At 46.2% G+C, this 16,023-nt stretch overlaps 1 protein-coding gene across 1 annotated transcript; it reads right to left on the bottom strand.

Moving 5' to 3' along the window:
- Positions 1 to 399: 399 nt before the first annotated feature.
- On the bottom strand, positions 400 to 1,751 carry LOC123100263 (uncharacterized). The gene is made up of 2 exons (XM_044522213.1): positions 795 to 1,751; positions 400 to 675 (listed from the first exon to the last, which is right to left on the bottom strand). Exons 1-2 carry the CDS (start codon positions 1,242 to 1,244, stop codon positions 493 to 495), a joined length of 633 nt encoding a protein of 210 aa, XP_044378148.1. The 5' UTR covers positions 1,245 to 1,751; the 3' UTR covers positions 400 to 492.
- Positions 1,752 to 16,023: the final 14,272 nt, after the last annotated feature.

The raw sequence follows: 16,023 nt of genomic DNA, 5'->3' as shown, positions 1-16,023 counted from the left end.
AATTTTGTATTCAATTCAGATGAACCAAACTGCATTCGACGAGCAACGACACTACATGAGACGAAAACCGTACTGCAATATCGAGAAATAAGGACATCATTTTTTTTCTACGAGTGAATCGCATGACTTTTCTGTCTTTTTCTTAACTTCTTTAGCTTAGGTGTTCCACATGGTCAAAGTTAGTGAACCGCATGACTTTTCTATCTTTTCCTTAACTTCTTTAGCTTATGTGGACCGCATGGTCAAAGTTAGTGAACCCCATGGTTAACACAAGAGAACTTCATTTTCGTTGGTGAAAATAAACCCCGCGGCAAAACCTAGTGACTACTTTCTAAAAGAAGTGGACTTCTTCCTGAGTTGTTCTCTTTTTTCTGGTTTTACCAAGCGAACCACATAGGATTTTACACTGAACCGCATCTAAGCATAATTTTTCATAACGAACTTGGCCTTGCAATTCTTTTACACAGGTTGTACACACAATTAACATAAAAGTCAGCAACTTTTTTTAACCCAGCGGGACTTCATCACTGGTTGAGCAGAACTGAGGCTGCACCTCGTCGGTGAAGCGCACAAGGCGTCAACTTGCAAATCCAAAAGCCAACTGCAAGGCCACGTGCACCAAACTGCATCGCCTGCCCCGGCGCTCTGCAAGCTGGGGACGACTGGACTGCACTCCTGAGAAAATTTAATAGCATGAAAAAGAAAAGGGAGCTGCGCCCGTGAGAAAAATGAAAATACACATAATTTTCATAGCCAAACTAACTGCACGAACGGGGGGTGGTCGACAGCAGCACCGTGGTTACTGAACTGCACGCGTCTGTTGGTTGAGCTGCACGCCCCCGTGGGGAGAACTGCACGCTGCATGCAGTCAGCGCAGGGAGCCCCGCCGCTGCCTCCGATGGGGACGGGAGGGATGTAGGTGGAGGCGAGGTCGTGCTGCTACGAGGTCGCCCATGGATGGTGGCCTCACAGTAGGAGGGAGAGTTGGATGGGGCTGCAGGATCCAGCTCCGGTGGCCGATGGCAGCGGTTCCGGCCAAATCTCGTGGATCCGGCAGGGGGTGGTGATGCCCGGTGCTCCCATCGAGGAGAGGAAATAGAGGGGAGGAGGGGGTCGTGGGCCGGCGAGTCCAACGACAGAGGAGGTCGCAGGATCGACGGATCCGCCCATGATGGTTGGTAGAGGAGGCCGCGGGAGCCGCTCCTTCCCGTCTCTGACACGCAGGACCTCGCCGGCCCTGCCATCCGGCCACCACGCGTGAGGGGGGAGGGGCCGCGCTGCTCCCGTGCAATTGATGGTGGAACGCGGTGGCCGCGACCCGGAGCGGCGGCGCGCAGAGGAAGGAAGGGGCCATGGGGGATCCGTCAACGGAGGGAGTTGGACGGGCGCTTGAGCGGCACCGGCAGTGAAAGGTGGAGGGTAGGTGGGAGGGAGGCGTTGATGGGAGATGCGGGGGCGCACGACGAGGGGAAGACGGTGGACGGGGTGGTGAAGTGGAGGCGCGACGGCGCCGGCCGGGAGGAAGAGGAGGCGGGGCGGCGCCTGGCGGGAGGAAGAGGAGGCAGGGCGGCCTCGGTCGCGAGGAAGAGGAGGCGGGGCGGCGTGTGGCCGTGGGGGGTGGGGCTGCGCGGGGGGATGCCGACGGGGCTGGGCGGGCCTGCGCGGTGGGAGAGGTAGGAGTTGGCCACGGGAGGAAGGTGAGGCGAGGGCGTGGGGAGTGGGGATGTGCGCCGCAGGGAGAAGAAGGTGGGTAGGTGGGGGAGTGGGCGGGGATGGTGCGGGAGTTTCCCCGGGGTGGGGTTTGACCGAGCGCAGGTGGGAGGTGTGTTAGCAGAATAAGCTTTTTTGTTAGCCGAATAAGCTCTTAAGGGTGTTATTAGAATAGATCCATCCTATATATATATGTTACGGTATCTACCTATGTTACTGCTTCTTTGCCATATCATCATATTTTCTATTCCCGGGTGCATGATATCGGCTATGATACCCCCGTTATGGCCACCCTTATAAGGCTGGTCGTAATATGGGAGTATCAAGCGGTATGATGCATGCCAACTAGACTTTTTGGATGATGTGGCACATAGTTAAATGATGAAAGAGAGGGTGTGTGGTATCATATCATGATACCGTATCATATTAAATGTTGTACTACTTTGTGTCATGCATGGTAATTAATAAGGAACCTAATATACTAACTCATGATACTATGCATGCGCGCATTACGGAGGTATTGCCAATCATATACTAGTATTATGCATATATACTCCCTCCTTTCCGGTTTATAGGCTTATCTCAAAATTTTAGTTTTTCCATTTTATAAGGCTCAATTTGGTTGTTCCCCATCACATGTCCAGATTCCAAGGTGCATTAAATCATTGCATGCAAGTATTAAGAGAAAGTTGACCAATGCATGTACTTTATATATGCATGCGTGTATTGCAATAATACATTGGAAAACATAAATTTTTGAGGAAAACAAAAGCATTAATTGGGTGTTCTTGCAAACTACAAAAGGTATTCCACCACTCACCATCTACCTTGGTTGGTGAGATTTTTGAATTGAGCCCTATAAGGCTGGTTGTAATGGGGAGTATCATATATATATATATATACATATATATATATATATATATATATATATATATATATATATATATATATATATATATATATATACTAGTAGTATCATGCATATATATGATAGTGTAGCTAGGATACTAGCTACTTCCGTAATGCATAGTATCATAAGTTAACATCTTAGGTTGCCTTACTAATCACACAAAGTAGTAGTACAACATTTAATATGACACGGTATCATGATATGATACCACATCCTCTCTTGTGTGCCACATCATCCAGAAAGTCTAGTTGGCATGCATGATACCGCTTATGATAATACCATTACAACCAGCCTAGCTGATTAAACCGGAAAGGAGGGAGTATGAGACTAGCTAGCCACAATGGAGAGTAGTACACTGGTAACATACACGTATCCCTAGACTATATATGTTACTACCTTCATAGTGGGTAGTAACATAAGTGTAGTGTCATGCAGAGCTTCATTTCTTAGGTTACAGACTCATATTGCATTGGGACATGTGATGCTACAATAAATATCAGTTACTCAAACTATCTCCCTCCTCATTAACTTATTGCCACATAAGCAAGTTTGCTGAGTTGGAGTTGGTGTTACTGCTGAAGTTACTCCCACCGTGGCTAGTCTGATACTAGCTAGTCGTTTATGATATACTAGCTACCTCACTAAGAGCATGGTCAATAATACCACTACAAAAAATACACTTTCGTGATGATACGTGTTTGTCACAGTAGGTCACGTTTTCTGTCATGCATGTACATTCATGACAATTTTATGACAGAATCAAGATAGTCATACCTGTGCTGTCGTAGAAGTGTTCCATGACATTACCAAAATTATCATCACGGAAGTGTCCACTTCCATGACGATAAATCGCGTGTCACAGAAGTGCTTTCGTCAAGGGTGACTGACACGTGGCATCCACCGTAACGGAACGCTGTTAAGCTATCGGGTCCGGTTTTGGATCCGATAACCCGGTAACAGCCCCGACCAATGGGGATTTTCCACATGTAAAATCATCATTGGCTGGAGGAAACACGTGTCGGCTCACCGTTGGGACAGATGTCATCCACTCATTGGACCCAAAGCGCCTATGATACGTCGACACGTGGCACGGCCCAACAGATACCCATTCCTGTGAAAAGGCCGGCCCGTTTGACTTGGTCAAAAGATGGCGGGCCGGCCCACAGCAAGCCTGTTAACGGCCTGTTCGCATATAGCCCATTTACAGCCCGCTATCCCAAGGCCCGTTTACGACCTATCCGAATTAGGGCCAGTAGCGTCATCTGGGCCGTCCAATATAATTCTAGCCCGTTTTAACTTCTGGCCCATGTATGGCCCATGAAGTCTTTCGGCCCATATAAGGCCCTTAGTAACCCTCAACCCCTTAACGGCCCGTGGTAAAACTGGCCCGTAATGAACAGTGTATCACTTTATACCCATTAACGGCCCATTATTCCATTGGGCCGTTTCCAGCCCATGTTATCTTTCGGCCTTCTCAGGGCCCATTTATTCTTGGGCTCATTTCCAGCATTCGGTTACTTACGGCCCGTTACTGTCATTTTCTGCTTGTGGGCCAAATTTAGCCCGTGGTTACAGTCGGCCTGTTTGTGGCCCGTTAATACGTTGGGCCGTTTTCATGTCGAAAAAAACCCGTTGGGTTGTTTTCATAGAGTTATCAAATACGGCCTATTAACGGCTCGTTATTGTCCATGAATAGTACGGCCCATGATTGGCGAAATGATGATACGCCCCGTAGAAGGCCCATGGATCCTACAGCCCGTAAAAGGCCCATGGATCGTACGTCCCGTAGAAGGCCCATGGATCCTACGACCCGTATAGAAGGCCAATGGATCCTACGACCCATAGAAGGCCCATGGTTACAACAGTCCGTGTGTTGCCATGATTATTTTGGCCTAGTTTCCAAAAATAGGTTATTGTGGCCACTAGAAAAACACAGAAAAAGAACTGGAGTGACTACAAGCAAACAACTAAACAAGAAAATAAGGAAATAAATAAGCAAGCAATTAACGCTAGCCTATTACCGCTATTACACATATTACATCCACTGGGCGTCAAAGTTCGCCACCAGTGCAAATATAGGGACCAAAGCAGCATATTACATACACTGGCCGTCAAAATTGGCCACCAGTGCAAATAAACGCGGCAGCAAAACAAGAGCATAACTGAAACAACTTCAGAAGAGCTCAAGAAACGTGGTATCCACCATGCTGGAAATAAGCTTAGCAAGCTTATTAGCTTTGTCCTGTTTGGCGCTAAAATCCTCCAACGCTTGCTGTTGCACCAGAAAGTATGCATCAGAATGCTCCAGGGACTTCCGCGGTCCTTTCGCTTCTTGTCGCAGCACAACTGATCGATGTCTTTCAGCTTGTAGTTGAGACTCAAGAAACCGAACTGATTCAGACAGTGAGTTTGAATAGCTTGTGCAAGCGGTAGTGGCCAGTAACTCAAACACTAAACCAAGACAGGACTTTGGGGTTGTCTCACTGTCTTCGAGATAATCTTCCTTAGCTGTTTTATCAGCTTTGTTGGAGACCAACAAGGACGTGTCACTATCCTGAACCTTATCTGCATTACTTGCTTTACCATTGCTTCATAAGGCACTCTTCCCCAATATTCTGTCAGCATTCTAAAGGAAGAAACTAGCAGACACATAACAGGTTTAGCATGTACTAGTATATGAAACTCATTTCGGTGAACCAGTTCATTAGTAAGGTGGACAGGATTAAACTACCAAGTCTTCTATTGCCAAGTACTAGTACATAATAAAAGCATCAAACAAACATATATCTATGTCCTATGGTCACTGCATTGTCTTGCCAAATCAAAATAGAGACACGGTTCAAATCATATCAGTTCAAGACAAAGCAGCAGTGAAAGAATACAAAGCGTGGGAAACTACACGGCACAACAAGATTTCAGATGGGTACCACGGGTCTACATGTACAACAACACTATTGGCTCTGTTGTGATGCTAGTAATGTGCACGATATGAGAAGTCAACTGTATACACAATTGAAATGGAAATCAACAAAGCTATTGATAAGAGCAAGCCTGTTAAACAAACATGCGTGAAGATACCTGCTATGCCATTGGAGTTTCGATTGGATCCTTCAATTTAAAAATAAGTTTGTATGAGTAAATACAGTGATACAAGAGCAAAGCAGTATGCACGATAGCAATCATAGTTAAAAAAGGCGCGCCTAAGCGAGCGCTTAAGCGCGCTTAAGCGCGCCTAGGCTCTAGGCGTTGGTGAAACGCATTGCGCATAACTACGCTTAATCTGTGCATAACTGCGCATAAGCATGCGCTTTGGTCAGTAAAGCGCAAGGTTGTGGAAAAACACACCGCCTAGCGCTTTTTTGAACTATGATAGCAATGGAATCTTAAATTAGAACAGTTGTTCTTCAAGTTTAGGCACTTGTTGTACATGAACAGAGTACAGTAAGACGCAAGAATATAGTACTTAAAATAGAAAATGAGCTCATAGACCTTACCACATTCTTGGTTCGGGGCCAGTACAGATCAAGGCGTTCACAGTCATCATCCAGTAAATGTGTCTCAGGAGAACGTAAGGGAATTTGATGAGTTTCTTTGCCGGTGAAGTATGTTTTCTTCACGTAATTCCGATACTGCCACCAAGCATTCTTGAAGATAGCAGAGGTATTAGCACAGGTTACCTCATCCCGAGTTTCCAAATCAGTCCTTCTCTATAGAGAAAAATGGGAAAATTTGTTGTATTATAACCATCATGGAGGTAGGATGTATGGGACAAAGCAAAGTAATTGCCATGAATAACATTACTTACACATAACTCCTGGACAAACACCTGCAACTGGCATTTTCCTTCATCTTCAGTATAATATTTCCAAGATGGGAAGATACGCACATATGATTTAACAACATCAAATGTGATAGATGCTAAACTATGACTAGCTGGTTGTGCTTCCTCCACGGGAATAGGCATACTAACTGGTGGAGTTGGGGTTCGCCGTGGTAGTATTGGCCCTTTGGGCACTGTAGCTGCCTTACTAACTGCTCTTGTTCGGGAGCTCTGTGGTGGAGATGGTGCTGTGTCAACAGGAACTGGGTTACTATCTGCTGGGGTTGGGGTTAGATTGGGTGAAGCTGGTTCTGTGTCCATCGCAGTAGGGGTACAATCTGCAAGAGTTTGGGTTATGTGTGGTAGGGCTGGTTGTCGTGCATGTACAACCGGGGTGCTATCTCCACCAAGAGGTAGCACTGTTTTATTTGAAGACCATGTTTTTAGTCCGCTAGATGCTGGCATCACCCGCTCCAATTCAAATGGCTGATAAACAGGAAACATAGTTGAATGTACAGACATTGTATGAGAGACAGATGCAATAGATAGTGTGGAAAAAAGAGGGCATGAAATGGTTGACATGTATATTGTTTAATAAAACGGATAGCATGACATAATTTCACATATATGATGTCTATCTAAACTGGATAGCATAGCATAACATAATTCAAAGATATGATGAATAACTAAACAGGATCGCATGACATAATTCACCTACATGTTATCTAAGTAATCAGGATCGCATCATTTAATTCACATATGTGATTTATATGCTAAACAGAGGGCATTAGATATGATGTCTGAACTAAGAACATGGTGTTGAATATTGTGTATATGATGTCTAAACTATGCAATGCAAGACACCATATGCATGATATGAGCAGTATAACCATGCTAAGTTAGAGCATACACCTCGGTGGGGGAATAGGACTGGTCATCTGTCTCTGAATCCATCTCCGAGGAGCTATCGGGACCCAAGAAGAGATCTGCTTTGACAGGTAGCACTGTCTGCTCTGAAGGCCTTGTTTTCACTCCAGATTTTTCAATCTCCCACCCAAATGGCTGGTTCACAAGAAGAGTAGTTTAATGTACAAACATTGTCGACAAATGGAAATGTAATGAAGAAAAGGATGGGAAAGATATCATTCAAATATATGATGCCTGGTTAAACAGGATGGCATTGCACATTTCACGTATATTATGGCTGGCTAAAAGACATGAGACTGCATAATTCCCATATATGATATAGAAACTAAACAGGTGGCATTACAGAACATGTCTAAACTAAGCAGATGACATATATGATGTCAGAAGTAGGCACTGCAAGGCAACATATGCATGATATGACTAACACCATCATGCCAAGGTAGAGCAAACACCTTGGGGGTAAATAGGAGTGGTCAGCGGCGTCTGAATCCGCCTCAGAACAGATATCTTCCTCTGGATTACAATTTGGAGAGGGGTGGGGAGGGTTTGCCATTGAACCCACCATGGAGCGATGTCTGCATGACATTGTATTGCCGCGCAAAACTCTTCTCTTTTTCTCTACATATTCAGCATGACTGTGTACAATATCTGACATGCATACGAAAATTATATGGTGAGATTATGGAAGGAGAGCATGCAGAAATTTAGAGTGATGGTAACAACCAGTGGATGGATCCAAAAATAATGATAGCAGGCTGATGATTGCTTTAATTTAATAAAAAGACAGATGATGATTGCTTTACTATTTGTTTCCCACCCAAGATGAACAACATAGGCACACCCTAGGTGAACCAGATATTAGAGAGAGATACTATTCATTGCTTCCTCGATATGTGCCCCACAACTAATTTAGAACTCAAGTTTGAACATTAATTTGGACCTGAATTGGAGTCCAAGAGGTGAACAGGATGATAAAGTAGCAGGTAATTTTAAGCAATGCATAACATAAGCAGAAACAAAAGAGTGCGACCTCTCTTGTGGACCCGTGTACTCCTCAGGTTCATCTGCTGAGTCGATGATGGTGATGTCGTTGCGGTGGGTGCCGGCGGCAGGGAAGGAGATCTGAGGCGGCGAAAGATGGTCAGGAGTCGTGATGTCTGGTTTGGTGGATGTTTCTGTCGATGGAGCAGCTTAGTTGAGGTGGACAACGTCGCAGCAGGAGCAGGACAAACCACACAAAGTTCCCTTCGACACCTACCTGTAACTGAAGTAATTCTGTAAGGGCTCATTTGGCTTGCATGATTCTAAAAACGCGGGGATAGGAAAAACACCGGAATAGGATAGGAATGCACATGGTAAACAGAGCATTTGTAAACACAGGATTTCTGTCAACTTGAGTGTTTGGTTTACAGGAATTGGAAGAGCAGAGGAATGCAAAGAAACATGGCCAAAATGAAGTGAAACCATATGAAAGCGTGTACAGTTAGAATGTTATTCTGCCACTAATGCACTTGGTCTTGTTTTCATGCATAGGATTTTGAAAACTAGGTCCAGGTGGATGTTTTGCTTCATTCCTTTCAACAAAATGCATGAATAATTGAATAGTAGAGTGCCATTGGAAAATTCCCTATTGCTATGTTTTTCCGTTGAACCAAAATAGCCCTAATGGATCGACATGAATGTATAGTAATAAGTGATGCAACAAGTGTACAACCTCTTTGCCGTAGCCGTGTCGACCTCAGCATCATTGGGTTGGTCGCTGAAGCAGTTGAGGCAGAGGTGGCTGTCGGAGGTGTGGAGGAAGATCTGAGGAATCTGTAGACGGCGTCCAGGGCACTGCTCTGTTGTGATGGATCGTTCTGTCGTTGGAGCAGCCCTGGTGAGCCGTAAGACGTCAAGGCTGAAGCAGCATAAGATAGACATCACCAATCTCAAGTGGGATTCTAATAGCATCTCCAATAGATGATGTAAAATAGATGTAAAATTTACATCACCAAAAACCACCTGACTACAACAGATGAGGTAAAAACTGTTGACTCTGAACTTAACTGTCGAAACTGAAATTTACTGTGGAATCTGAATGTTACTGTCGAAACTGAACGCAATGGTAGCAGAGAGGCACTTGACATGTAGTTTAGGGAGGGCTTGCAATTCATCTTCAACCTGCACCCCCCTGAGCCGCCAGCCACCACCGGCCGAATTGCCGGCCCCAGCGCCGCCTCACCTCCCCGAAACAACTCCCCACCGCCGGTCCGCCGCCACCCCGGCCAGCCCTATAGGCCCCCCGCCCCCACCCTGAACCCTAAGATAGATAGTGGGGTACCTCTCCGGCGAGCCCCCGTCCCCGCTGCGGGTGGTTCTTCCTTAACTCCGGTGAGCCCCCCCACACCCTGAAAATCGACTGACCCAAAAGTTGATCCAGTCAACTGAAGTGTAGCTAAATCAGAGCAGAGCAGCAGCGCGAGCGAGGGGGAGAGCAGCAGCAGCAGCAGCGTGAGCGAGCGAGCCAGAGCCAGAGCAGCAGCAGCTGAGCGAGCGAGCGATCGAGCGAGAGCCGGAGCAGCAGCAGCAGCGCGAGCGAGCGAGAGATGGAGCAGCATCAGCAGATCCGGCTGGTATGGACACCGCCGCCAAAGGGGTCTTGCACTGGGGGAGAGCCGTCGTGGAGATGTCGACTGCGACACCGGCTTCAAGGTAGCCGCTCCATGGGGGTGCGGGATGGAGCACGGTCGACGCCGGGAGGTCGAGCTGAGGAGAAGGTGCGATGCGATGAGTGTACAACCTCTTTGGTGGCGCCGAGTAGGCCTCGGCTTCGTCCGAGGAGTCGGTGAGGATGTTGCGGTTCCGGTGGAGCAGGTTAAGGCGGCGCTGTGGGGATGGAGCAGCCGCGATAGACGAGGCGATCGTCGGAGCAGCTCCTTGGAGGTGGAGGACGGGGCGGCTAAACAGGCGGGACGACGAGATGGATGACGGATCCTCATCCGGGGAGGTGGACGAGGGACGTCGAGCTGTTGCGGTGGACGACGTCGTCAGGGAAGAGTCTCCGGCTGGGCAGCGGTGAGGTGGCGTACGGAGGAGGGTGGGGTTTCATGGCTGGAGCAGAGAGGTTATGGCGGCCTGGGATTTCGAATGGCAAAAAGGAGGCGATGGGAGGGGGTGAACCATGACTTAGGGACGCGCTTGTCCAAAATGTAGGGTGTGTTACAAAAGTACCCCCCACCGATTTGACCTAGCGGCCCTTTCGGCTCAGGGTTAGAAGGGGAATTTCGCGTGTCGGGATTTGGCAGCTGGACGGAGTTTTCGCGCGCGTTGTAATTTCGGGATAGCAAGGTGCGGGTTGTGAAGGCGCCAGTTTTGGGAGCACGATATCTGAATTTTCGGGATATAACAAGGCACGGGTTGAATTTTAGGGAGAAGCCTAACGTGTAATATTGTACTTGTACGTACCAAATCAATTCACACTTCCCTCAACCAAAAAGAAAACGAAAAAAATAAAACTATTCACACCACACAAAGAGAGAGTCTTGCCCCATTTTAGTATAAAAATGCTATTCAAAGCTACTCCCTCCTTCCATCTATATAGGTCCTAATGCGTTTTTCGATGCTAACTTTAACCAAATATTAGAGCAATAATATATGACATGCAGCTTACCCAAAACACACCGTTAAATTCGTCTGTGAAAGGTTCTTTCAATGATATAATTTTCACATTGTGCATGTCATGTACTATTAATCTTGTCAATAGTCAAAGGCGGTCTTAAAAAATGCATTGCGCCCTATATAGATGGAAGGAGGGAGTATGAATCCATGTTATGTCCAATTAAATTTTTTCGCTTGCTGTATAATGCATGTAACCTACTCATACCAACATTATAGTGCATTCCAAATGTCTATACTACCGCTGCAATTTGAACTGAATTTGAATTCGTTTCTCTATTTAAATAAGAATCTACAATCATGATTGTTGCCAACTTCAACCATCATTCGTGTATTACCTTAATAACACACCACATGATTACTATAGAGATAGATATGAACTATGTGTACTACATGAACTCGAATTCTATTTTTTGAATACACTTGATGTTGAATCCAAATAATAGTACATTTGATGTACTAACTATATATTCATAATCTAAACCATGTTCCATACGTGTACACCGTGTTTATCACGCATAGTATAGTGCCCGCCCCCTACATTATGACAAGTATTTAGACCTGAGCTGCAAAACCCACACATTAGCCCAAATTATGATCAATGTTCTATATATTATATGTAGTACTAGCAAGATGCCCATGCGTTCCACAGAACATCAACATGATCAAGGGGAGGCCTAATTTGCAAATATAGAGAGGGGTGTGGGTACCTTTTTCCGAAATTGCCATAGTTTCCTTCCTATCCGTCAGATATAAATCGGACGGCCTATATTGCAGGATGGCAGGCACACCATCATCAGCAACTCCGTTTTTTTATAAGAGTAGAGATAAAATATATTATATGTAGTATAACATGTTCATAACCACACCATGTGTATCACCGTTATATATATATTCACACATGCGTCGGTTTAAAACACTATGATAAATTCTTCAAATATCCGAATTCGCTTTTTATAATGAAGTACGATCTCTATTCGTCTTTTACACCCACACAATCCTCTTATCTTTGTAGCTAGCTAGCGCTAACTTTCTCTCGTGCATGCACACGCCCGCATCCCTCTCACCCTCCCTCAGCATTCTCTAGCTCCATCGCGCAAATTTGTCTTTCACTTTAGGTCGTTCACCCACGGTGTGTGTAGGCCCCCCAGCTCCTTCTTTACGGCACACATCGATCAATATGCCTCTCTAGCTAGGTGTGCCTAGCACAAACACAAGCTTCCCCTCTTCTCTTATCATCGTCCATGCCTCACTCACACCACTCTTTTCATCGATCTCGTACTCGCACACTCCTTCCCCCTCGATATAGTATGACTCTCGCACCACCTCTTAGATGCATCCCTCTCTCTCTCTATCCTTCTCCCCGTGCCTCATTTGCTTCTAACACACACATGCATGTATACCGATCGATCTCCCAACATATACCTAGGTCGACTTTAACTATTCCCCCCCCCATCGATCGACGTACCTCACAAGTTATTTTTCTCCTTTCTCTGACAAAGGACGATTGATCTTCCTATGTAGTTATGTCTGCTTACCACAGCCATATCATCCCCCCTCATCATTCGTGCATGCCTCCTGACCCATCTCTCACACGCACGTGCACAGACAGGTAGCCATCCCCTCTCTTATTGATATTGCAGGCGTGCCCTCCGGTTGTCTAGCAAGACTATCCCACCATTTGTTAGAAGCAACTCCACTACCACCTCCTCCAACACTCTAGCTCTGTCTCTCTCCCAACCTTATTCCTCTCCTACACATATGCATGGATGTCGATCGATCTCTCTTAATACATGAGGTAGATCGATCTCCCTTAATACATGAGGTAGGCCTCTCTCCTCCTCCACACATATACCAGCCATTGTACCTCTATAGTTAATTAGGCCTCCCTCCCCCCCCCCCCGCCACACACCGATAGTCGAGCGCTGTAGGTAGGTATCCAAGCCACAGAGACAAACTGCACATGTCCCCTCTCTCGTTCTAGTAGGCCAGCCACTCTATATCTTTGACGTGGGCACACACAAATTCGATGGCACTCTTTATTGACCACGCGCGCGCACACACACACATCATCCCTCTCTTCGATTCTATGGACACCTCAAGTCGATGATACTTCCACTCTCTTCTCGTGGATCGTCCCCTCTATATATATGATATATCCAGGACTCTATTTCACACACATTGCATATGTTACATTTTTTTATTGACCCCCCCCCCAAAACTCTCACGAACCCACACACAATATCTCTCTACGTTTGTATCTCTCTCACACAACCCCACGTAGGTGGTGTACCTATACAAGAGAGAATAGGTGCACCTTGCACGTACTCACGCTTCGTGCCCAGCCACACCCGCGCGGGTACACGGTGGAGCTCATTTCTGTACGAAATGGCAGCCCACGTGCTAATTTGAATGCGTGTAGCGGTTGTTTACCTACGGAGGTCGTGTACCACGCTTGCACGAAACAAAGTTCAACTTGATGCGTTGGCGCGTTATTTTTAAATATAGTTATATCGCTCAATGGCACGTACACAGAATATAAAACAATTTTTATGGAGAAAAAGTTAGTCCGCTCCACTATATACAATGGAGCCTCCCTGCCTGGTTTGTCTCTCTTCAGAGTATCTCACACAAGGCTGCGGTGGCCTCTCTCTCTCTCTCTCACTGTTGGTCACTGATCCGACCACATCTCGTCCGCCGGCGAAAAGGGAGGACGTGCATCGTTTCTCCGTTCGACGGCGCCGAGGCAGCACGTCCCGATCTGCGGTACACGCCGTTCTCTCTGACCAAGCTCCGGCGCGGTAGGGCCTATGCTACCTGCTCGCTGCCGTAGTATGGGCAGATTCCGCCTGCCGCCGCTCACCTAGTTACATCCCGACGACCTCCAGGTATCCCCTCCGGCCTTGCTCCACCGCCCGTGTTCCAATGTCGTTGCATGTGGATCTTCCATAGTTCTTTGCACAAAACGTAGCTCATCCGGCGTACTTTCGATATTGCAATCTCGTCCTCACACTGTTTTACACAAACACAACCGTGTTGTTATCTTCCCTTAGGATAAGGAATATGCTTCTTTTTTGTCGTCGCAACTGTCATCAACAATATTTATCTTTTTACAAATTTCAAATGGGCATATTTTAGAGTGTAGATTCACTCATTTTGCTTCGTATGTGTACTCCCTCCATTCCTAAATATTTGTCTTTCTAGAGATTTCAACAAGTGACTACATACAGAGCAAAATGAGTGAATCTAGACTCTAAAATATGTCTATATACATCCGTATGTAGTAGTCCATTTGAATCTCTAAAAAGACAAATATTTGAGTTGTCACTCGTTGAAATCTCTTGAAAGACAAATACTCCGGAGTATATTTAAGAACCGAGGGGGTAGTGCACAGCCGCATGGGAGACTCAAACCGGTTGTTGCGCCGCATTAATAATGAGTAATGAGCAGTCAAATCATAAGCCCCACCTTTCCCACTGTAAGTTGCTCGGAAGAAGCAACCATCAATACGCTCTTCTTTGAATCCGCTCATACTACTCCATCCGTCACTGTTTATAGAGCGTGCTTCAGAAAAAGAGAAAATCTTTGGGACCATGGCGACTAGCGATCGGCCTGAAAAATAGCATTGGTAGTTATAGCACGGCGTCTATTACTAGAGGAAATAATGCATACACACATGCATGTAGTGCTTCCACCCCGGGTACACACATGCATGCACTTACTCCACTCCGTAGTACTACATCGATAGAAAATTGCGGTTACCACGCCCTAATTAATTGAGCATTAAACCAAACGCGTCTAAAGTCTCTCTGGTGGTGGAAATGCGTTGAGAGAAATGCATCATAATGAAGCGCGCCCTGTAAACTGTGACGGAGGGAGGAGTAGTATGAAGGTGCAAAACCAAGTACGCCTATGGCCAGTCGGTCAACGCACCTCCTCTTGGCATATCACATACATGTGGGACCGGAGTGTGAGCAGACCGATCTCAATTGACGGCAAAATGGCCAACCCGCCGTTCCTTGAGTGAGACGAGGAGCGAGAACACACAGACGGGCTCGCACGGAGGCCAAGATATATTCGAGCATGGTTGATCGATATCATCATTACATGTTGGGCTGCTGTTTTCTGCCCTTCTCCGGAATAAATGTGTACTTTATCAGAGATTAAAAAAATAAGAATACAGAGGCTCCACCATGCGGTTCTAGTAGTAGTACTACTCGTACTACTAAACCTTGCGCTTGGCTCTTCGCCTCTTCGTGAAGTCGAACAATGATGGTACTCCGCATGTTCGGTACTACAGTGTATGCCTCTGGCAATCTGACACCGAATGAACTGATGCATGTCCACCGCCTGGGCGAGGGTACGTTGCATTAGTCAAAAGGCGTAAGCGAGCTTCACCTTGTCATGCAAGCTTCTCCTCGTTCTGCGAGTTGATGGGACACACCAACAAGTAATGCTAGTCCATACTCCCTCCTTTCCGGTTAATATGGCTTAATCTTTTTGCGGGTAAATGAGAGAGCTTTATTCATATATAAGCATTCTTAGGACGATCAGCCAAGACATTGGTCACTAGGAAGCGAGGTACCCCACAAAAAAAGAAGTAGGAAGCGAGGTGTTTCATCAAGCCAGCTCTCGGCCACATTCAAAGTGCAGCAAGCACGGTTCTCACAAAGATGCGCCGTAAGGTTTGCTGACCTGTTTACATGCTGAATAACCAAAAAAGAGGAAATATTACCGAGCGCTCCTATTTGTAACAGGATATGAGCCAGAATTAAGCGAGAATTGTGGCGAGTGTTCCATGCAATCAACTTCCATTACCACATGCGAGAACCCTCGAATAGAACCAAATGTGTTGAAGATTGCTTTATCACATTCTAAAAATATAATAAGAGTGCGGACGCTCCTCCATCCGGTTCCTAGTACTAGTATAGTAGATACCTCTATCGACTATAGTAGTAGTACTAGTACTAGTAAACTTTGCGCTTGGCTGTTTGCCTCT

This window comes from Triticum aestivum, chromosome 4D, assembly GCF_018294505.1.
Source record: "Triticum aestivum cultivar Chinese Spring chromosome 4D, IWGSC CS RefSeq v2.1, whole genome shotgun sequence".
NCBI classification, from domain to species: Eukaryota; Viridiplantae; Streptophyta; class Magnoliopsida; order Poales; family Poaceae; genus Triticum; species Triticum aestivum.
This window is presented reverse-complemented; position numbering and strand designations above follow the sequence as displayed.